Genomic DNA, 23,408 nt, shown 5'->3' with positions numbered 1-23,408 from the left:
GGTCGGGGCCCGAGGGCGAGGCCACAGAAAGGCGCCCAGGCATAAGTGGTGGCCTCACCCAGACCAGACTTCATATGAGCTGAATCTACACCTCGACTCCACCGTGTATGAGAGCCTCAAACTGGTCTGTAAAAAATGAGATCACCACTGGTGGAAGCCACCCACGAGCCCGTCCACAGATGATGGACAAACGCAATGTGGTCTAGACACACAGTGGAGTATCACTCCGCCTTCAACAGGAAGGAAGTCCTGACACCTGCTACAACATGGGTGAACTCTGAGGATATAGTGCTCAGTGAAATAAGCCAGTCACAGACGGACTAATGCTCACACAAGGCCCCTAGGGCAGTCAGACTCTCAGACAGAAAGCAGGGTGGTGGTTTCCAGGGGCTGGGGAGTTAGTGTCCAGTAGAGACAGGGATTCAGGTAGGAAAAATGAAGGAGTTCTGCAGACAGACAGCAGTGACGGCTGCACAATAGTGTGAATGTACTTAATGCCACCAACCTGCACGATGAAAAATGGCTAAAATGGCATATTTTATAGTTTGTGTATTTCACCGCAATAATAAACGAAGAGAACTTACCTTTGAAGTTGCCGATATACAGGCCAGGCAGGATCTAGGGGAGACACAGACCAGACGCGCGTGTTACAGACCTGAGGCTGATGGCATCTGGCACAGAGGCGGGCCCACACCAACGGTGGGAGCACAGCCCCGGCCTGTGCACAGCACTCCCCCCGCCTGCACCTCCCCAGACGGACAGCTCGGCTGCCAAGGCACCCCTGTCTCCAGGGTTCGCCTGCCCACGGCCACTAGGTAGCTGCTCAGGTAGCCCGTGGGTGGCTGCCTGTTGGTGCCATCAGCTCACACAACGTAAGAGACCAGGGTCCCCACCAGCCTCCACGGACACCACACAGCCTCCCTCACCTCCAGCCCCGAAGTGCTCATTCTATTTATTTACTTATTTTTTACATCTTTTTTGAAGTGCTCATTCTGAGTCCAGCCCCCAAACCAAGTGCCTCTGCCCCTCCTGCCTGCCTATCCCCCAACTGCTCCTCTTCCCACTGCACCCTCCACATCCCCACTTCTGCCACTGAGGCCTCTGCGCACACTGCTGACCAGCCAGGCAGCCCCACCCTGGGCTCCCCATCCCCGGGGCCCAGTTCTGACTCACACCCTGGGAAGGCCTGTCCTGAGCCCCCACTTCAGCCCCCACCGCCCTCTGTGCTCCCCTCACAGCGATGTTGTCACGGGCATTACCAGGTGGGGGGCCTGTCCCCTCTGCCAGGCTGGAGACCCCAGGGCTTGGCCTGTGATTACCACTCAGTCAAGAGCTGCTGAATGAAGGAACCAACTGTTCAAGTTAATAAGAATATCTGTTTGCTCCAAAACATCTACTTCGTCTAAAGCATGGTTCTCAAACCAGATTATGCATTAGAATCACCAGAATCTGTTAAAAATTCAGATTTCTGGACAACCCCCCCAGCCCCAGGCCCCATATGAAATGATTCCGTACATCTGAGATGAGAACAGGGGACTGTGACTTTCACAAGCACCCTGACTTTGCAAAATACAAAGCTAATTCTTATCCTGCCGATATTTTGTATGGAAATTGAAATCCAAATATGGACACTGCTTTGGAAGCCACCCGCCTGAGGTGATTTCCAGTGCATATGGCATACTGAGCCTGGTGACACTTCACTGCAGCCCCCAGTGCCCTGGGGACACCCCCTCAGCCCCATCTGCGTCTCGCTCCCCAGTGGTGCCCACTTCTGCTAAGAAAGCTGAAAGCAGCAGGTAGTGATGTCCTTCACATGCGTGGACTCCTTTGAGCATCTTCCTGACAACCAACTGCCTGCTAAAAACTGATGGCATGTATGCAAGTCCCTGCAGGGGGTCTCCTGGGGCACAGCAGTCCTGGGTCCAGGGTCAGCCTCTGTGTGAGGGGCCATAAAACTGATCGACCAAACTGGGACACTTGTGAGAGTGAAAAGAAGGACTATTAATAATCACTCCAGGACAATCAGCAAAACCCAGAAGTGACCTGGGCATGGGGATGTGTGACCACTCAGGCTGACTCAATACCCAGAGGCACAATTAGCTCTGAGAGGGCCCCAGGGCACTGAGAGGTCAGTTACATCCGTGTCTGAAGTCACAGCGCCGACGCTGAGGGTTAGAGTGGACCTAGCAAATGTGAAACAGTATCTTAGAGGGAAAACCAGCACCACCGCCAAGGAGCTGAAACCCTTGACAGGTCTTTCCTGAGACAGAGCCAGTCTTCGGGATTCTCTTGGGAGGAACGGTGGAGGAGACAGTTCGTCATTCCTGCTCTGAAACGTAAGAACAACGCAAGCCCCCCCCCCCCCCCCACGGAGAAGCTCAGACTGCTGTCCTCCGGCAGCGCCTGCCTGCAGAGCTTTGTCCCGTGGTGTCTCCTGGTCTCCAAGGCCTCTCCTACCTTGATAGGACGTGACATTAGGGGCTCCAGGGCAAAATCACCACTCAGCTCCTTCGGCTGATGGGGACAAGGACTTCCTCCCCGACCGAACTTCGAGCCTTCCCCACCAGGCCTGTCCTTGGCTTGCCAGATTCAGCGAAGAATCCCGCCGAGCCAGCGGTCAAGTATCCACCCTCTCTCGGTATCAGTCCACCTCCTTTTCCTCCACCCTTGGCATCTAATCAAGTTCTATCAGTGACTTTCCATCCACTCCCTGACCTGCTTCTGTTGTACTGGGAGTGGAGTTCCATCTCTCACTTGCAATGGTCTGGAATAAAATCTTCCCTGCCATTTGTAACATGGCAAAATTAACACTGACCACAAAGGCCTTCCAATTCATACAGTCGACAGTTCCAATGGACTACAACATTGTCACAGAGCATGTCTGCTTCCCCAAAGGCACAGAATATATTACAGTGGCTGAATGGTTTACTGAGTCCCTGTCACACACAGGCACCTCCTGGGCACTCAGGACACAGGTGTGACCGAGAGACACGGCCCTGCCAACGTCCTACCTCCCTTGCCCAGGGAATGGGGAGGTGCCTTAACCACTCTGGGGTCCCCAAGGACTTCCAGGAGGCAGTGACACTCAGGGAACCTGGCAGCCAAGAGAAGCGGGCCAGGAGAGAGGGAAGGACAGGCAGGGGAAGCCAGGCCCTAGAAAGACACCAGTATCTCCTGGCGAGACTGTGAAGGAGGTGGAGATGGCAGGTGCACAAAAGACGGGCAGCCGCTGCCAGTGTCCAGGGCTCCAGGTTAAGTGTCACTAAGATGCTCAGGTGTGGGGAGCTGTTAGACAGAAGCAGATGTTTTCATGTGTTTTATTCACTGTATCTTGGAAATATCCTGGTCAAAATAAAGGAATGCCTTCCTGACTGTGCTCACCCCTGAAGGGGACACGGGGGCTGGGAGATCTGGCGAGGACCCCACTCTGCATCTCTGCACTTTTCCGTATTGTGCACATGCATGACTTCAATTTAGCTTTGTTAGAAAGTCAAAGAGGTTATTTGGGGAAAAGATTACGGCCCATTTTGTGTTTCTTCTTTACACTTCTACCATCTCTTCTAAACATGAACAGATACATCTTATATTACTTTTAAATAAAACAAGGGCACGAGATTAGCTCAGCTCTGTCCTCTACTACTCCAGAACCATGACTTTATGATTCCTAAATCCACCCTCCGGGACTCACCCCCAGTGAGGCTTCCACTCCCTGCTCCACTACCTGAAACAGACCCGCACAATCAATTCCTCCTGTCCCCTGGTGGTGTCACCCAGAATGAAACCATGGAGCCCACTCCCTGCAGGGCACCCCTCCGCTCTGCTCCCATCACAGTCTCTGCCCCTCAGCTGTGGGGCCAAGGACCCCCGTCCAGAAGCTCAGTGCACACGGGGGCCGGCACCCCAGCCGCTGAACTCAACTCTGGGTCTATCAGGTTAATTCTCTAAAGTCATATTCTCATTGGGTCATTTTCTAAACCAAAGTGTTTAGTGGCAAACCCCTTCCTAAACAAAAGAAGGCTGAAACGGAAAATGAATGGAGAATCTCAGCATGGCTTCCTACCTCTAGAGGGCCTCCCCCTCTTCTTCCATCTCCAGCCAAGCCAGACAACCTCTATTTCCCCAACATCCTCTTTCACTGCCCCCAATATCCTCTGTGAGCAGGGAGGAGATCCTCAATGCTTGGGGTCCCTCATCCCTTGGGTATGCTCAAGAATTATAAACCTTGTAGCTGACCATTATTCTGTTGGTTTCCTAGCCTCTGAAGCCCTTTCCTGTGTTTCGGGGTCCCCATGCCCCTCTGTGGAGTCATGGTGGGAAGCAGAGCCCAGCCGGTACCACACAAACAGCAATCACCAGGTTCCCACCCTCACTGGCCTGCCGGCTCCGGCAGGGACAGGACGTGGGCCTGAAGTCTCCACGGCTGCTCCAGACTGGGCTCCAGAGACCGCCCAGAGTGCCCTCTCTTGCAGCAGGTGAAGCAGGGCTGAAGGAACACGCAGGGACCACTGGCAGCAGCAGCCCATCCTGGGGCGGCCCCAGAAACGCTCTCACCAGAAGTTCTAGGACGTGCTCCTGGCAGAGCAGCCTGAATCAGGTTCTCCAGCCATCCTGGTCCACTGACCTATTCTACCTAAAACTCACACTTGGATCCTGTGCTGACAACCAGGAACCCTGATGTAGGCCTTTCAACGCAGAAAAATGCACAAATGCAAATGAACTGCACAGCCCTTCAAGGAAGTCACAGCCTAGCAAAGCCCTACCCACCTGCAGGAGCAGCCGCATTGGCACTCCAGGAGCCGGCTCCTCCTCCTCTGGACACCACTCCTGCTCAGTCAGCACTCACTTCCACTCCTCCACGGGTCCCCAGTTAGTCTGCTCCTCTGGGAATCTGCACTAGTGCCTTTGTTAAGCATCTTAGCACACCCTCTTCGGTGTACGGCAACAGCCTCCTAGAGTTCTCCCTGCCTCCAGACTTATCCTTCCAAAAGAACGCTCAACCTGCCTCCCAGGTGCAAAGCTGATCTTGTGACCTCAGATTAAAATCTTCTTAAGGCTCCAAGTAGCTATCAGAAATTCAACACCTCAGCAAGAGAGACTGGCAAGGATGGAGGCTGCTTTGTCTTGGCCTCTGCCCCAGGCCTCACACTCTCCCCAGCCCTCCTCATGGCCAAGGCGATGATGTGGACATGCAGGCCAGGCCCCCAAATCCAGTACCCAGCTTTTATGGAGAACAGCCCAATTTCCAACTACTGTGAACTAAGTTTAAAAAAAAAAAAAAAAAGAACCTTAAATATTGTGATAAATAAAACACATCTGCAGGCTGACTGACCCACAGACATCTAGTGTATGACCTCTAACCGCTGCCTGAGCCGTATTTGTATGTTTTCTCCAAAATTGAGAGGTTCTCCCTTGGTTGGTGGATACTTAAGTAAATCTTTCTTCAGTGAATGAGGGAACAAACAGACAGTGTGCACCAGGTGCGAGGGGGCCAAGCAAGGAAAAGAGAGTGACGGAGACCCACGGTGGGTGAGGCCTGGGAGATCGGGCTTTGCCCTCTTCCGCTCTGGGAAGGTTCTGTTCGGGGCCAGGGACACCACGCCGATGGCTCTGCGGCTGGAGTTAAAGGGCAGTGACACCCAGACGGGACCCCAGGGAAGAATGCTGGCAAAGACGAGGTCTGAACTTAGTAAAACTGTGAGATGCACATTTTATATGCATTTAAATATTTTAATTATAAAGAGAGGACAGAGTTGTATCACTAAACTTTTAACTCCATTTTTCAGACCAGGAGACCAAGTTACAGTTTCAAGGACTGGAAACAGAAAGCAAATTGCTCAACCCCAGTTCCTGTGGTTTCTTCCGTATGGAATTACAAAGCAAGATTGGGAAGGCTGGAGGCCTGGCCATTGGCAAGAGGAAGTGCATCTTTGTTTTCAAGGAGACTAAAAAGCCCACAAACACTTACACTTCTACACCAGTCAGCCTCATAATTCAAAGTCCAAACTCAAAAAATCTGGCCTGTTGACCTCCCTGATGTTACTGTTGCTGGTAACCCTAAGCACAGAGAAAGAGAACGTGAAATGAAATGAAATGAAATGAGATAAAATAAAATAAGTTTCCAGCAGGGAGCTGTTTCATGGAGGAGGCCAGGGAAGGGCAGAATGTTCATCTGGGACAGAGTGGCTGGCGGGTGGAGAGTCTGAGCTCAAGCCAGAAGCAAGAACACGGCGGGAGGGAAGCCACCACGACGCAGTGAGAAGCAAGGATACATCAAGGAAAAAGCATGCAAATGCAACTTGGGAATGTTCTATGGTTCTAAAAAAGCAAGCAGAGAACTGGTCCTGACCATCTTTGGGCCTTGAAACCACTGCTCCCTCCGCTGAGGACGTTCCTGCCCACCGTCCACCTGGGTGGCTGCTGTGGCCCCAATAGCCAGGCACAGAGATAGGCTCTGAAGACACAGTCACTGAATAAACGGTGACGAAACAGCACACACCACAAAGGAGAATGCTCCGACACTCTGCTGGTCAAAAACGATTCTTGTTTTCTGCAACAAGACTGTCTGGGAGAGATAATGAGGCCGATTCCTTCTGCAGAAACCCTCTGTGATCATCGTAAGTTTTCCCCATGGTGGACGGCCCCTCTTGACGGTGCCCTCACACCCGCACCGCACCCACACTGACCACAGATAAATGGACAAAGTCAAGTCCTTAGCCACAAACAGCACTTGGGCACAAAACAACACTGCTCCTAAGACAGGAGATGTTCTGAGTTTATTTTTTAAACATTTCCCTTAGTACTGCAGGAAGCTATGGAATCTGAGAGCACCACCCAAACAGATGTAAGATAAAATTCCTGATTAAGTAGCAGCACAGGGTCATAGGGTGGAGGATCTTAACTCTTCGCGGGTCAGAGAGGACTTTCTGGGTTTCAAAGCCAGCGGCGAGGGGAGACTTCGGTGGATTCCCTGAAGGTTTACATGTCACAGACTTTCTTAATGCCATCTGGCCATGGACTTAACCACTTTGCATTTATGAAAGGAAGAATCTGAGGATACTCTTGTGTGCACTTAGAGCATTGCCTTAAGCATCTGTTTCTTTAGCATGAAATAAAACTGCACTATTGAGAATGGAAAACGTTCAGGAGGTGGTGTAGAGAAGACAGAAACCACCAGCACGGCACCATCTGTCCATCAGCCCCAGAGCCGCAGCTGCACCGCCGAAGTCCTCGGGGGCTCACCTCCAGGAGAGGACACTCCTGCAGGCTGCCCGGGACCAAGCTGGGTGGCAGGGTCTTCCTGTCTTTCACGTTTATTTCCCACTACGAGATCTGGCACAGCGCCTTGACAACAGCAGGTACTCAGTAACCCAATGTGATTAACTGCTGAACGGACAGATGAACGAATGATCTGTCCTGGCATGAACTGGCACTCTAGCTCAAAGACAAGACTTGTACTATCTTCAGGACCCAGAGGAACTGGGTTCTGCCACCTTCTAGCGTCAGGACTTTGGCCATGCTGCATACTCTGTCTGAGTCTCCACCTCCTACCCCGCACAAAGAGTAAGACAGACTGACCCGAGGGCTACAGCGAGGCTGGGCTTTTGTGAACTGCAGCACATGACACTAGGCTCCAAAAACAATAGATCATGACTGCTGTGTTCTCTTCTCTGTTTCCTAATCATCTCCAATCGGCCAGAATCCAGGAGCCTCTTCCCATCCACTCTCCACGCAGCATGCTGTGTGCACCTGAGACGGACACGGTGTTCTGCCACAGGAGACTGGGACGAACTGATGAGAAGATTCTCCGTGAGGACATAAAACATATTTTTTAAACTGCTAAATTCAAACCAGGAAGAACAGAATCTGCATTTAGTTCATAAGCTGTCTTTTGCCAAGGATGACCGACTTCTGTGACTGGAAAGAAGTCCTGTCCCGGTCACCTCAGGGCACACACCCTGCAAATGAAGTGTTCATGTTTATCTATAAACGTTCTTAGGAAAGGATTTCTGTGGCTAGCACCTTATACTAATTCCACTAAGTCTGCAAATCAACCATTCATTCTTTTACAGATGAGGAAACTATGAAGCCTAGTTCCACATCACACACTAATAAATGAACTAATTAAGGCTTTTAATTTCTAGCTTCTAGCAATCTACTCTGCCACTAAATGACCTTGTAACTTTGAGCAATTCTTCAGATCTAAGCCTAAAAGTCGTTATTCCAGTAGGATTCTTGGCCTCAAAGGAAGGCCACTTCTGGGCCAGGCCATCACGTCTACTCACCCGACTTTCAATAACCTGCCATCTCTCCTCTGGAGCCTCCACTCCTCGCCACCTTGTGTTCCTTCTCTCTCTCAGACTCCGTCTCTGTCTGTCTCTCTCTCTCACTCACTGTAAAATACACACACACACACACACAAATCCCGTGTTGTGTAATACAGTAGGCATTAACCACAGTGGATATTCAGTACTTAAAATGTGGCTAATCCCAAATGAGATGTGATTTCAGTATAAAATACATACCAGACTTTGAAGATTTAGTACAAAAAATATATATATATAAATCACTCTATGAGTACTTTTATCTGTTGGTTAAATGTTGAAAAGACGATATTCTCAATATATTTCAGTTAATTAAAATATATTATTAAAATTAACTTTTTTCACTTTTTAAATTGGCCACTAGACAATTTTAAATTGCATATACAGCTCACATTGTATTTCTATGGGGCAACTGCTGGTCCACACCAACGGTTCTGTGAAAGACCTTCAGCACTGACCCCTCCCCGTGCCCCCTCAGCCAGGACAGCACCTGGCTCATAGTAGGTACACAATAAATACTTGTTGACTTTAACTCTGGATGCTTCTCCATATCTACATCAGAGATAGTGGCTATATTTACAATACAAGATGGTTATGGTAACAATACCATTGAGAAATGTACTACTTTCTTTGAAAGGTAAAAATCATGCTATGAATATGGTTGCTTTTGCTGAAAAGCCTGAAATTCAGTTTGACACTCAGGCAATGATTTGTATTCCTAAACATGTTCTTTGAGTTATAATGGAAAGATACTACAAATTAAATGCTGAAAAGAGGTGGAGAGTGAACAGCTCAAGTGGAAAAAATTGTACAAAGAACCAAAGGAAAGCTGAGGTATGACCACAATTGATGGCAAGGCCCACAAACTCGTGGAAGCCCCTTTTTTGTTCTGTTTTCATTTAAGAAGCAGGTCAGGGTACTGACGGATTCTAGTGCTAATGGGAACATAATGCAAGTATTTACCCAAAAGGGAGATGGTCTCTTTCCAAATCTGATCACGGCTCCCCACTCTTTCCCCTCAAAGAAGCCCTCGCACACAAGGAATACAATCCCTGCTGCCAGAAAACCTCAGGCACGCAGGCCCAAATCACAGACCCGTCCCTTCACAAGCTGTCTCAGGACACAGCGAAATACAGTGGGCAGGTGAGGAGTCAAGCAGGCACACCGGTTACCTCTGCTGCCTGGACCCTAACACGCTGGCTGGAAGAACCACACCACTGCTGGCCCCAGTGCTGAGACACATGAGGTTCATACCCACCCAACAGGAGGGCTGAACACGGGCGGAGGTGTGGGTGAGTGGCACACATGGGGGAAGAGAAACGGGAGGCCAGAAACTAATCTCTGACCCAAGACCACTGCAAAGACCTGTGAAGAGGCACTGTTTTTACTGAGGGCTTTTTAAGAAAAGTTTTTTCTTTTCTTTAAACCAGCAGTACCAGATCATTAAATCCTTAACCCTGTGTCTAACAGGAATACACCCCAAGCAAGAGCTGGAATCTGGTACCTTCCACTGACTCGAAAGGCACACACCATCCCACCGCCTAGGAAGAAGGGTCGGGGGCACCGGAACGCAGAGGGCGGGGGCCCGGCAGAGACAGAGGAATAGAGCGACCGGATTTTCTGGAACGCAGAGTCCGCACAGCAGCCAGCCCACAGGTCGCCCCGCTGAGGACGCCCGGGAGCCGGGGAACATCAGCTCCGAACCTGCTCTCTCACCGCCCCCGCCCCAGGTAATCAGAAGCACCTCCGGACTTAGGCCTCAGTCAACTTTTCTGTGCACAAGAAAAAGTTATCTGCGCACACGGAAAAAAAAAAAAAGATCTGGGAAGAGGAAATTACGGATGAGAAAACACTGAACTACTCCAGTTTAGTAATGACGTGGTGGTGATGCTGCGAGAGCCGAATGTCGGGGTGAAGGGGAGGGGGAAGGCGGAGAAACCGCAACCTCCTGAAGCTCGGCCCAAGTTGCGGCAGAACAAGCGCCGGCGCTTTAGAGGGGCAGGGCTCGTTCTCACCGCAGCGCGGCGCGCCCGGAAGCGGCGGGGCCCGGGGCCTGGAGACCCTGGCGCGAGGCCGGGGGGAGGGGGGGCGCAGACGGGGACGCCGCGCGGGGCGCCCCCGCCAGCAAAGCGCAGCGCACGGAGGCTGAGAAGCCAGGCCCAGGGGCACGACTGAGACACGTTACCTTGTTCATCCCATTCCCCATGACGGCCGCGCGGCTCTAGCACCCGGGCGCGGCGGCGGGCGGACTGAGGGCATGTTGGGGCGGGCGGGGAACGGGCGGGGCGGGCGGGGCGGGCCGTCGGGCTGGCAGCATACGCGACAGTAACTGGGACGCCCAGGCCCTCTGTCTGCGCGGCTCCTGCCGCGTCCCCCGCCCCCTCCCGAACTTCCCAGCCCCGCAGAGGCACCGGCGCCCCTGCGGGAAGTGGTCTCGCTGTGCCCCTCCCGAGGGAGCCCGGGCGCCCGCCCCGCCGGGCCTGGGACTTGTGAGACACGGCTCCCGGGGCCGCGCCGGGGGATCGGGGAATACGGCTCCTCGGCACCGGGGTCCAGAGCGCACGCGCGCCCAGGCCCAGCCCCAGCTGCCCGCAGCCGCGGTGCGCGGTCTGAGACGGGCCGGGCGGGGCCAGGGATCGCGCAGGCGCAGCCCCTGCCCAGTGGGGCGTGTCCGCTCCCCAGGGATCAGGGTCACCAAAACTCCCGCAGGCCTTTCCCCGGGGCGCCTCAGGGCCCTTTTACCAGCAGTTGCCGCCCTGCCTTGACTGCCTGGGTGAATCAGGTGCTAATTGAGCCTTGGTCGTGGCGGCTTCCCTGCCTGGGTTTTCTGAGTGAGACCGATTTAGGCCCGGTGGGGGGATTCCTACGGCCCTGCCCCACCCACGAAGACCGAGAAGGCTCACCCCGTGGAGAAAGGTGGGCTCGGTGACTCATCTCTGGGATGACCTAACCCCCCTACCCTGGCGGAGCTGATGTCTGGATCTCAGACCACATACCCTGGCTTGGGACGTCTAGTGTGTCCCCTCTTCACGTTGTAACCTGGCTCTAGTAGGTGCATGGGTGTGTTGATACAACTGCTTCTGGAAAGCCCCTGTCCTTGCTAAGCAACAAAGTAACGTCTGCACTGTGATTCAGTGGAGTGGAATACTTTCTAACCTACCAGAACTGTGTAAATATTCTGTCACCCTTTCTAAACTCCTAGCTTCTTCCCTGCGGACAGAACCCTTGAACTAGGGGTTTCTGTTTCTTTTATATATCCTCAGCAATGCCCTGCACATAGTGGGCGCTTGATAACTATTTGTTAAATAAACAAATGCATCATCCCAATACAGCTGGGCTCGCCCCTGATGACTTCATTGTATCTGCTCCTCCTTCCTCCCAGAGTTACAGCCACACCCGCATTCTGTGTGTTCCTGGGACCTGCCACCCTGGTTGCTTGATCACTTGATCACGCACTTGAGTCTTTGCATGGGCTGTGCTCTCTACCCAACCAGCTCAATCCCAAGCTTTCACAAAACTGGCTCTTCTCTTTGAGGTCTCAGCCCACATACCACCTCCTCAAAGAGGCTTTTCCTGACCACCCAGTCTAAAGGAGATCCTCCAGGCACGATCGTATTACCCCCCATTTTTTCTTCATAGCACTTAACTTGAATGGACATTATCATATTTATCAGCTTACTTTTTACTGTCTCACTGGAAAGCAACCTACAGGACCTTGTCTGTCTTATTCACTGCTACAGCCACATGGCCAAGGACAGTGCCTGGCACAAAACAGGTGTTCAGTAAATACTTGTGGAATAAATTAACGAATTCCAGAGCGCTGAGAAAACAGTAGTGAGGTTCTGAGGAATACTGATATTTTGAAAAGAACTTGCAGACTCCTTCTGTTCCTTCCAACCACCTTCACGTCCTCTTTTCCCTCCTGCTTCCCAGTCACCTGGACCAACCAACTCCTCCTCCTCTGCTCCGCACTGTCATCACCTTTACTGCCTTCCTGCTTATGACACAGCATGGTTAGTGGACTGCCTAGGGACTCCCAAGACCAACCTCTGTTTCTAAGTCTCAGAGTGACATTGGGCAAGATGACCAACTTTTCTGAACCACTCTTCTCCTCCTTGAAATGAGATCATGGACTGTGAATCTTTGAAACTCCTGTCCCACCATCAGTGAGTGACTTTTATTTCCCTCCTCTCCTTGTGCTGTTGTTGCTTCCAGTAGTCAGACGAACTGTGGAAAAGCGACCAACTCGTAAGTTAGTATTTGCCTGTGCATGACGGATACATATTCAGTTTTTCTGCTGCCATCCATTTGGAACATTTCCTTTCTTTTATTCGTTTCTTATAAACTTAATTTTCTAGCTGAGATCGTCTGCTTAACAATCTCTCCTGAACTCAGACCAGCCATAGCCGTCTCCTGAGTCAAGCTCAGCACTGTGGCCTGCACACAGTAAGGCCCTACGAGAACCACGTGCCCAGAGCTCATTTCAAATTCTGCTTGTTGCTTAAATGAGGAAAGGTGAGACTATTAGCACCAGAAGTCAGAAGAGTCAGATTTAAATTTTTTTCGTGTGTGTGTGCACACGCACCAGGGAAACTCCCCTTGAGAGGCTCTATCTTCCTCCCCTCCTCCCACCCCGTCCTTGAACCTAACCGCACCTCTCTGCATCATGACACAAAAATTACGTCTGTCGTGTCTTGCCTTCTATGACTAAAGGAAAGGAAAAGAGGAAGCCTGGCCCATTTTGACGGGTCCTGGTTTTCTCTTTTCACGTCCACAGCACCACCTCAGGGGTGTTTCCGGTTCTGCTCGTGCTGGACAGGGGCCTGCTTGCTCCCAAGCTCCTTCCCGTCTTCCTTCTTTTTCCTTTATAGCTTCCTCCCTTATAGAAAGGGAGGAAGAAGACGCCTGGACAAGGCTGGCGTGCTTCCCTTGTGTTCCCTCTTACTCGCAGAATTGCTGAGCATCATAAGCTGGTGGGATTTCACTCCGTGTGAGATCTTGACTCCCAAGACTTTCCTTCCTGCTGTTTTCCCGTTTCTCAGCACAGCCAACACCACAAAATCTGGCAGCAGCTGCCAAACAAACAAAGCTTTCACACGTGCAGAGTGAGGCACGGTCGCTAGCCACGTGGGCCAGCTGGGACCACGCACGTGTGGTTGAGGGTGGCCAGTTAGTGCTGTGCTTGACGAGCAGTACCTGTGGCCTTTAGGGTGGGCGTGTGTGAAAGCCCGCGAGAAGTGCCGCCATTTGAGCCGGTGAGGTCATTGGGGGTGTCACTCACAATTCAGGGAACTGAGAGAAACCTCAGCCCAAGCGGGATTAGTTAAGTGATCTTCCTCAACCTTTTGGACATACTGTCATGCAGAGTGTCTCAGCTTCAGAACTGCTGACACCTGGGGCTAGACGTATGTGTCTGTTTACCAAGCTGCGAGGCCGTCCTGTGCGTTGCAGGGTGTTTGCAGTGCCCCTGGCTTCCGCTGCTCCACGCCGGTGGCACCTCAGTCGTGACAGTCACAGGTGCCTCCAGCCTTCAGACAGCGAGCAAGTGACCTCTTGCCGCTGTCACTCGGGCAGTGGGGCCGCAGGGGTGCGGTCTTTCAGGGTGCCACTCTCTGCCTCTGCCTCTCTCGCTGATGACCAGTTACAGCCGCACAAATACGTGGTGCTGGCCTCCGCAGAATTCCCAGGCCACACTGTCCCGTGAGAACAAACAAAGAACACGAGGCCCAGATGAAGAGCTAATCTAGCCAAAGCGTGACTGAAAGAAAAAGAGAGCTAGAAACCAACGAATTGTGAAAAGAAGAAAAAAGGCGGCGTCTGTAACTACTGAAGCAAGAGCACAAGACGTTTTCTCTGCTTCTCCAGAACTGTCCAGAAAGAGAGTGGAGTCCCGCTGCCTGCCTGGGGCCTGACCATGAGGACGTGCCCTTCAGTGACATCAGCCTTTGAAAGGCCACCGATTTCCAGCTCTCCAAGCAGTCTTCTGATTTTGAACTTGGTTTCCTCCTTCCACTTAAGGGGTTTGGGGAACTTAGGTCTCAGAGCACAGGCATCCAGAGAGTGTGCGTTAGGGGAGCAGCAAGAAGAGTGAATACCCAGGTTGGTGAGCAGGGCCGAGAGACATGGTGGAGTCAGCACGCTGTGTTGACATGTGGAGTTCCCAGCGGGGCTGGCAGAGGCAAGGCCCGTTGTGGAGGACGAGCTCCCAGGCAGATTACAGCGCAGAGTGTCAGGCAGAGGGGGCATAAGATAGAGCCCTGGTTCTAAAGGTTGGGGAAGGTGACACTGTTGTCAGCCTACAGGTCCTAACACTTGTGCCTGTATATTGTCAGCACTCCTAGTTTCCAAAATTGTAAGCTTCCTGAGGGCAAGGACGAGTTGTTGTCAGTATTAGCATCCAGCACCTAAAATAGTTCCCACTTTGTGGGGAAACATTCAGATGTTTGTTGACGGAGGAGAGAAAACACAACTGGGAGATTGTTGCCTTTATCCAGATGTGAGGGTCACAAATAATTCATCCTTTTAGATGCCAGACACTCTGCCAATGCTGCATCTGCCTAGCCCGCCTTTTCCAGAGCAAGGCAGTTTCCACGTGTGATGGCTGTGATCCGGGAATGAGCAGAGTCCTACTGCGCTCTGGTGAGAGAGAGAGAGAGAGAGAGAGAGAGACAGAGCCAGGGAGATGGAGACACTCAGGCCGACAGAGGCTGCACACAGCGCTCCGTGCACGGCCGCCCTCTTCCTCCGGACGTGCAGCTGGCGCTGTGGTGGGCAGAGCCCCGCACTCTCTGTACTTGACATCATGTTGTCCCTTGAGCTTTGGCTGGGAAACCATTCTTGGTTTATGAACACTATCTTGCAGGTTGGCTGAAACGGTTTGGCTCTACCTGTGACATGTCTCCCCGTCTCTGCCAAGGAAGGTCCACTTGAGACAACAGACAGGCCCTTTGAAACGTCTCGTGGTAGACGACCCAGCCCCAAACAGCTGACGAGATCGGTGTATTTTTATAGAATAACCGTCTTTCTCTGTGTTTAACAGGACTGGTGTAAGAGACAACGTGGGACTTGACCTCCTCCCTGACTTGCCTGGGCTCAGAGAGTCACACCCTCTGTGTGTCACTGTGTTCACGGGCTCCAGGTCTCTACAAACCTGTGCAGAGTGACCACACGGCCTGCACTCTGGTGGAGAGTGGGGGGGCCCTGAGTGTCCCCGGCCGGAGGGTCCCCTCCGCCTGCACGGCAGCCTGCCCTCTTGGAGGTGCACCTCCGCTTCTTCGAGGCCTTTGGGGGGGTGGGGGCAGCCCTGGAGTGCGGACATAAGAGAAGGCGGCAAGGGTCCAGCTCCGAGAAGCAGCTGGGCAAGGGTGGCCTCCTCAGAGAACCGACCCTCACCTGCCGAATGTCACTTGAGGGTTCTTCCCGATTGAAGAGCTTCACGTTGGCTAGTTTTGTTTGTTTGTTTTTCTCCTTCTTTTACGTGAAACAGAAATTGAAGTAGCTTTAAAGACATTAAAACATGTCTGGGTAGGGGGCTGGAGGAAGAAGGGGGTTTCCTCAGAGAATGGAATGTCCCAAGAGAAATTTCACTGATGAGGGGAAGTCCGTCTCATGTGACATAACGGTGTCATTGTTCACCCCTCTGTTGGGCAGTCTGTTAATATTTATCATCAGTTTGATTAGTCAGTCACCAGTAAAGCCCTGTGAATTATGGAGAGACCACTGTACATACACTGCTGCTCAAGCCAGACAGCAGGGCAGGGTCGCCTTCTCTCTGCTCCACGGCCGGGTGTTCGTGTCTCCTCCCTGAACACTGCTCAGTCTGCGGGGACACCTGCCTCTGCCCAGACAAGGCGGCTTCCCCCAGAGCTGCATGTTTTACTCAGAGACCAGCACCTTCCCAGTGCTAGTTGGCCTGGACTTTTTATCATCTCTGTCAGGCCCACGTGCCCTTTCCACGCGGGGCTTCAGCCTCCGATCTGCACAGGCAACGACTGGCCCAGGAGCGACAGCTGCAAAGAGGAGCGACCACCTCAGCACAGGTGTGTCGTTCTCAGGCACTTTGGGTGCATTTCTCTTTCTCCTCGCAGACACCAGGAACCCCTGGGAGAGGACGGGGACGGCAGAGGCAGCGCCCGCCCTGCCTCGTCGGTGCACAGCTCCCATGCTGTACAGACTGGAACGGTGTCTCGGTCTGAACACAGTTGTGCGCGGCTTCACAGTGCCGTCAGTTTCTCCTCCATCTGCTCCAGAGCACAAGGGGGTGCTTGTTCTGCCCCTGGAGCTCGCAGGGCCCACGATGGTCCGGCGGAAGACGCAGTTTGTCTTGAAGGTGGTGTGAGACCGCTGTCTCTATACACAGTAAACTGTGACTTTTAAGTGGCAGTTGCCCCTCCTGCTGGCCCAGGGTTTGTGCAGTGATGGTTAAAGAGAGACTGAGCTAACTGGGATACAAGACAGCACGATACGTGGCCATCTTTCCTCACTGCCATGCTTTGTATATGTAGAATTTATGTAAAATTTGTATAATTTTTGAAGTATAGTCATTTACAATATTGTAAATAGATATTTTTTCAGTTATATAGTTTTCAGATTACTTTCTATTATCGATCATTACAAAGTATTGAATATAATGAAAATGTACAACTTAAGGTTTTGCTTTAAAAAAAATCTAACTGTTTGTACTGCAGTCATAACGACCAAGCACACGGGGCAGGAAGCTCCCTGCTTTGTGGTCATTTTGTTCAAGTCACGGTGTAAAGGGGGGTGTGTGTGGTTTGTCCCGTGAGTGATAGCAGCTCTCGAGCTTCAGAGTCAGTGTAAGTACTGGTTACGTACCTGACTTGTGGGGGGTGCACAGGTGAGGTGTCTCAGCTGCACAGACAGAGCTACCTTCAAACAGACCATGCTCTCTTCTAGTTACTCAGTGTGAGGGTCACAGAGCTAAGGCAGGAACCCCTTAGCCTTCTCTACCTGTGTCCTAAAGAAATACGCGGCTTTAGTTTGCATCAATCATTTTCTGGTTTTTAATTTTATAAAATCTCTTATTTCTAAAATGTTTAGTCTTCACATTGAAAGGGGGGCAATTTGGTCCTTTCACTCAGTCTAAAGCATCTATCACGAGGTGACCATCTCATCCAGCTTTGCCCAGGGTTTCCCTCGTTTCAGAACTGGAAGTCCTGTGTCCCAGGAAGCCCTTTAGTCCTTGGCAGTCCAGGACAGCCGGCCACCCAGCACCGCGATGCTCCGGGACGGCCGGCTGCCCTGCACCGCGATGTTCCATACACTGCGATGTTCCAGGACAACTGGCTACCCTACACTATGATGTATTTTGGGGAAATATACAGCAGCTTTAAATGAGGAAATATACTTAACTCTTACGTAAGCACCTTCCTCTTTATTTACAAATAGTTCCAGGTGTAAAATGTTGAAAAGGAGTAGCTGTCTCCCACGACTGGGCCGAGCCAGGCAGGTTTTAGCTGCTTCTGCACAGGCAGGAACTGGCCTGTCCTGAAGGGCTGTGGCAGGTGGCTGACACTTTCCAGGAGGGAAGTACTGGCTAGAGGAAAGTCAATGTCAGTTTTTCTCCCTGAAGGAAAATACATGCTGACCTTCCCCAAAGCAGGCCGATAGCTGTGTTAGGTTCCACCTGAACATTTCCCCCAACACCTATCCCAGGGTAATCATGCACGCCTAATAAACTTTCCTTACAATATTAAATGTAAGAGATCACAGCGCTTGAATGAGTACTTATTTGAAAGGAAATGGATAGTCTCCTAAGTGGCTAGATGTTCATAAAGTGGAGGGTTTGGGTAAAGACACTAATTCATCATCCTCTTTCTCCTTTTAAATCCCAACACCACCTGCGATTCCTCACCCTGGTTGCTGCTCCCCAGATGTCTAGGTCTTGGAAGTCCTTGTGCATCCACATTTCTAATCCACATTGAGGTGCCTTTTTTATTCATTCAACCAACACTTATTGAAAACCTATTATGTTCTAGACATCATGCCAGAAGCCAAGGATATAGAAATAAAAACAAAACTGTCACCACACTTGACTCACATTTATTTATAAGTTCACTGGAAAGAGGGACTTATGTATAAATAATTTCCGTGTAACGTGGTATGCTCTGTGAAACTGGTTTTCTGGAGCTTAGAGGAGGGCACTCTCAGAACCGCCTCAGATGCCTTTTCTTCCTTTTGAAAATAGGCATCTTGCCCTTTCCTTACATCTCTGCACTTCTGGTGTGCAAGTTTGTCTCAAACATGCACTCTCATGTGTGTTTCAAGCACAATTCTGGTTATTTAGGGCCAGGAATATAAGATCCGCCTGTCTGATTGCCACATTCAGGAACTCTTGGTTCATAAAATGTCATTTTCGGAACTGTCATGCAGAGAATGAGGCGTGAGCCCGACGCCAGACACATAACAGCCCTGGCAGTGCCAGCGTGTGCTCATACACCAACACCGCCTGCGGTGGCTTCCAAGCCTCACTGTCCCCACCCCCTCCCCTTGCCGTTTAGAAGGCTCTCATGAGTACCATTCTTAAGAGAAGACTCTGGATTTTAGCGAAGCCACAAATATGTAAAAGCAGTACACACACACACACACACAAAGGTTTGGGAAACATTCAGCCTTGTGGAGGGAAAATTTTTCTCTTATATTTCTTGACGGAAACCTGGCTTCAAGAGACAGATGGTTGGTGATGAGCTTAATCAGCGAATCACATTTGGCATGCATTGAAGAAGACTGAATCGCAGGACCTGAAGGGCGTTTGAAGACCCTCAAATTCTAGTCCAAGCCACTGGGCAGCTGAGGCACCAAAACATAAAGTGGTTTTGCAGGGCCGCAGAAATAAGCATATCAGAAAACACCTGCTGCTCCAGGTTTTCCCTCGTCCCCTAGCCTGCCCATCCTCTGGGATCCACACACCTTCCCCTAACCAGCCACCAGAAGGTTACCCCGGCACAGCTCAGAGCCTCAGGACTCCCCACTCCAAGCTTACTTTCTGTGGGCAGGGCAGCACCACTGCACGGTGGTGACTTGGACACCCACCCGGAGAAGGCTGGGTAAGATTCCAGCCGAAGGCACGGCGGGCGACAGCTGCTTCGGGTAGAGGAGGTGTGTGAGCAGCACAGGTTTGTTCTGGGCTGCAGAGTGGATGGTGGCCATGGGCAGAGCGGCAGCGTGAGGAAGTGAAGTTGGGTCAAGGTGAAGTGTGGGTGCCTTGAACACCATGTCTCTGAGAATCGTATATTAGGAGGGTTAACCTGTCAGTAGTATGACAGTGGAAGAGGTAGGGAACAGGGAGATGGATCCACTTGGAAGCTATTTGCATCAGATAGAGATGACGTACTGGGTTCTAAAGAAATGCCTAGAAAGAGGGTGATGGGGAAACGGGGGCAGGGAGCGTCAGGCAAGGATTAAACTGTGTGACAGCGCCTACTGTATAGGCCCTAAAGACACAAAAATTAAAAGGGTTAGGGTTAGGGAGCGGGGGTAGGGTCAACTTAAAAACGTATTTATATGCCATGCCATGCCAGGATGTTGATACTCCTTCTCAGAGAACTTGGGGACCCCTCACAGGATCTGGACTTTAAAGTGAGCATCTTGAGGGCTTTTTGGAGGATGTCATATTTTAGTGAAAGAGACTGAAGGTGGGGAGATCAGTTAGAAGGCCACTGACAGGTGAAAAACAATGAGAGCCTTAAATTAAGGTTGGCAGCAGGGATATAGAGAAAGGGGCTGGTTGGGGAAAGGGGGAGAGGGAGAATTCACAGGGCTTGAAGTCCAGCTGGATGTCAGACACTAGAAGGAGATGAGAGCAGAGAGCGACCACGTCTCCAGCTTGGGTGCCTGCATGGACGGTGGTGCCGTCCACGAGTCTGGGAGCACAGGAGGAGGGACAGGCTTGCGGGGGGAGCGATGGCTGCTGTCTGGACGTGCCAGGTTTCAGATACCTCTGGACTATCCAGGTAGAAAATACAGAGCCCCACTATACCGGAAAATACAGAAAACCCTGTGACGACTTAAATGTTGCTGTATCTTATAGCATAAGTCCCAGTGTTTTCATTGCTCTAAAACAATTACTTTTCCTACCTGTGTTATGAGAGATAAGAAGCAGATACCACAATAATTAGGTCATAGTTATAAGCATGTTATTTCGGTAATTTTAAAACAAACAATTATGGAGCTGTAATTTTACATAAAGTGCTGAAATAGGTACTGAGAGATAGGAAGGTAATAGTGAAAGATGGAAAAACAGAGTCTTCTAGGAAGAGCTGTTGGAGTTACAAAAATGAAACAAAAGAGTGACCCAAAAAGAACGGAAGTGCTGAGTGTGGAATAAATGTGGAAGTGGTATCACTCAAGTTTTCTCACTGAATACTAGTAAGCTGAGCTGCTCATAAACCACTTTCCAGCTGTATTCTCAGCAACAGAAAAAAATGCTGGGCAGATACAGGCAGCAACCCTAAACCCACTGGTGGTGCAGGTTAGACATGCCACGCAGTAGGGCTCTTCCCAGTGTGTCATTTCAAATTAGTTACCTCATACAGGCAACAAATAATGAGGACGTGAACTAAGCAATACTGAAACTTGCAAAGATAATAAAAATACCTGCATAATCTAAGTAAGAGAATCCAAAGATGATTTTGTGAAATCATGATTTGAAATTATTTTATTATTCACCTCAATGTCAGTGGCTTGGTAGTTCTGACAACCCTAACTACCATCTGCAGATACCCCTTAGGAGCTAAGTGGTTAAAATAAAAAACCGCCTCCCTGGAAATTGGCTCTCAGTCCTCCCAGAAGTCCCTTGCAAAGACATCTGTGTGGTTATACTGTTGGCTCAAAAGTGTCCCTAAAACATATTTGGATGATAATAAAGAAATGCATTTTCTTTATTGCAACAGAAGACCTGGGTGCTCCGTTACGTCCTAACTGAAATTTCAGTTTCATAGTAAAATACGAAGAAAGGCTAGTAGTTCTAAATGTAAAGAAGAGGAGGAGTCTTACTCCTACTGTAACAAGTAGCAGCTCGATAAATGATACAATAAGTTTTCTTGAATACATCAGACACCTGAGGTCACAGGTTAACTAAATAGCCCCCGATCCAAGGAAAGGCAAGCCCTCTCTCTCAAGGACAGACGGACGGCGGGGTAGGGCGAGGCAGGAAGAGTGCGGGCAGGTAGGACCTCAGATCGCGCGAGGCCAAGTGGGAGCCAGCGTAAGAGTCGACATGAGAAGAATCTGTGCCACCCGCAGGCTCTCCCCATGTCCATGAGACGTCCATCAGACTCCTATCGGTGAGAGTGGGGCGTGGGGCAGGAGTCTGAGGGGTGAGGGTGCAGACACGGAGGAGGGGGTGCTGCCACTTCGGGAAAGCCAGGAGTCCCACCCAGGCTCTTCTCCCCTGTGAAACTAAAGCCTTGAGTCACTGGGAGAGGGACATGAAATACCGTCAGGCTAGGGCACAAGCGAACGTGCGTGTGTCTGAGGAAAGATTAAGAATAAAACACGCTCTATCTTTGGGGGAGGGGCAGAAGAAGGTCCTGGCCCAGGATCCTACACTGATACCTTAGGGATCTCCTACCACTGGGAGAGGGCAGGCGACTCCAACACACAGGACTACCAGATTTAGCAAATACGAGTAGAGTTAAATTTGAATTTCACACAAACAAGAAGTTTGTGTGTGCGTGTAAGTATGTCACCTCTAGTAGACTGCTCGTGCCTGTTACTTAGTGTTTTCTGTCTTTGTGGTGGGAAACAGGCGCATTCTCTGCGGTCCTGGTCTAGTTCAGTCTCAGACAGGTCCCGTGTGCCTCGGACTCCTTCCCATGGAGTCAGACTCTGCGGCTCTTTGTAGAGTCATGTTTCAGTAGGGTTGTCACAGAAAACCAATTAAATTTGAATTTGACATAGACAACAAATAAATTTTCAGCATTAGTATGGATGATTAACTTAAGGCTTACGGTTCTATGACTCAGGTACTATACTTCTATTTTAACTGATCAAAACCTGAAGTTAAAAAAGGGTAACTCCCCATAATCACGTGCTAAGTGGAAAGAGTGGTGTGGCTTTGGGACTCCAGCCCTTAACCATCCCTTTAGCGTGAACTCTCCCTGTATCGTGCACACTTCCTCCCAACGCTGTATTTCATTAGTGATAATTACAGAACAACCCCACATAAAACTCTAGCAACTATTTTTAAAATAATAATTTTGTTTTTAATCTTTAATAGTATTAACAAATATGTTGAACTAATAGAATAATAGCTTAGAATATTTTGCTTTTCACTTTATACACTTACATTTCTAGACAACTACTTTGATTTTAATTCTGCCAAAGAAGAGCACCTGCTAAATATTTGTCTTTGCTTGGTTGGGTTTATCAAAGTTGGTGGAGGAAGCAACAAAGAGGAACCACAACTCCAGATATAAATCTGGAGAATAACAGAGAGCACTATAGAAATTTTTTTGTCTTCTTAGAGTACAGACTAAGAAAGAAGGATCACACTGGGCACAGTCAGATGTGTATCTGAGAGTTCTGGTAAAGCGCATTTTCTTTTTAATTCAGAGAACGTACAGGTTGAATTTTATAAACCTAGATTCTTGACTTTCAAAAATTCTTTTAGTTCTAGGGTAGATAAATTGAATATACTGACATAATATTATGTGTATGTGTTAATTTTCTATTGTTGCTTTAACAAGTTACCACAAACCTGGTGGCTTAAAACAACACAGATTTGTTAGCTTACAGTTCTGTAGGTCTGACATGGGCTTCACCGAGCTAAAATCAAGGTGCTGGCAGGTGGCGTTCCTTTCTGGGAACTGTAGGGAACGATCTGTTTCCCCCTCACTGGTTTGCTGGCACAATTCAGTGCCTACAGTTGTAAAACCTATGTCCATGTTTCCTTGCTGGCTGTAAGCTAAGGGCTGTCTGCAGCTTCTGGAGGTCATTAGATTTCTTTCTCCAACTTCACGGCATTGGCAGCTTCAATCCTTTGCACACTTCATCTCTCTGAACCACTCTTCTTTCATTGTCTTCCACTTTTAAGGACTCACATGTTTACACTGGGCCAGGAGAATA

At 50.2% G+C, this 23,408-nt stretch overlaps 1 protein-coding gene across 18 annotated transcripts in view; it reads right to left on the bottom strand.

Annotated features, from left to right (window-relative positions):
- DUSP22 (dual specificity phosphatase 22) overlaps positions 1-10,911 on the bottom strand; it is a 56,943-nt gene extending 46,032 nt beyond the window's left edge. For 3 of the 18 annotated variants that reach the window (XM_064476098.1, XM_064476104.1, XM_064476110.1), the window contains exons 1-4: positions 10,507-10,911; positions 8,283-8,390; positions 7,576-7,955; positions 585-618 (exon numbers count right to left, since the gene is read on the bottom strand). Coding sequence is in view for 15 of the 18 variants with exons in the window: in XM_064476104.1 (XP_064332174.1) it covers positions 585-618; positions 7,576-7,823 (282 nt within the window). In the remaining 3 variants the exon portion in view is untranslated. The remainder of the gene's footprint in view (positions 1-584; positions 619-7,575; positions 7,956-8,282; positions 8,391-10,506) is intronic. The other 15 variants (XM_064476097.1, XM_064476105.1, XM_031435315.2 and 12 more) reach the window with 12 other exon arrangements.
- Between the last annotated feature and the right edge of the window lie 12,497 nt (positions 10,912-23,408).

The sequence above is a fragment of the Camelus dromedarius genome, chromosome 19 (assembly GCF_036321535.1).
Source record: "Camelus dromedarius isolate mCamDro1 chromosome 19, mCamDro1.pat, whole genome shotgun sequence".
Classification (NCBI taxonomy): domain Eukaryota; kingdom Metazoa; phylum Chordata; class Mammalia; order Artiodactyla; family Camelidae; genus Camelus; species Camelus dromedarius.
The sequence above is the reverse complement of the archived record's forward strand: the minus strand, read 5'-3'. Positions and strand labels throughout refer to the sequence as shown.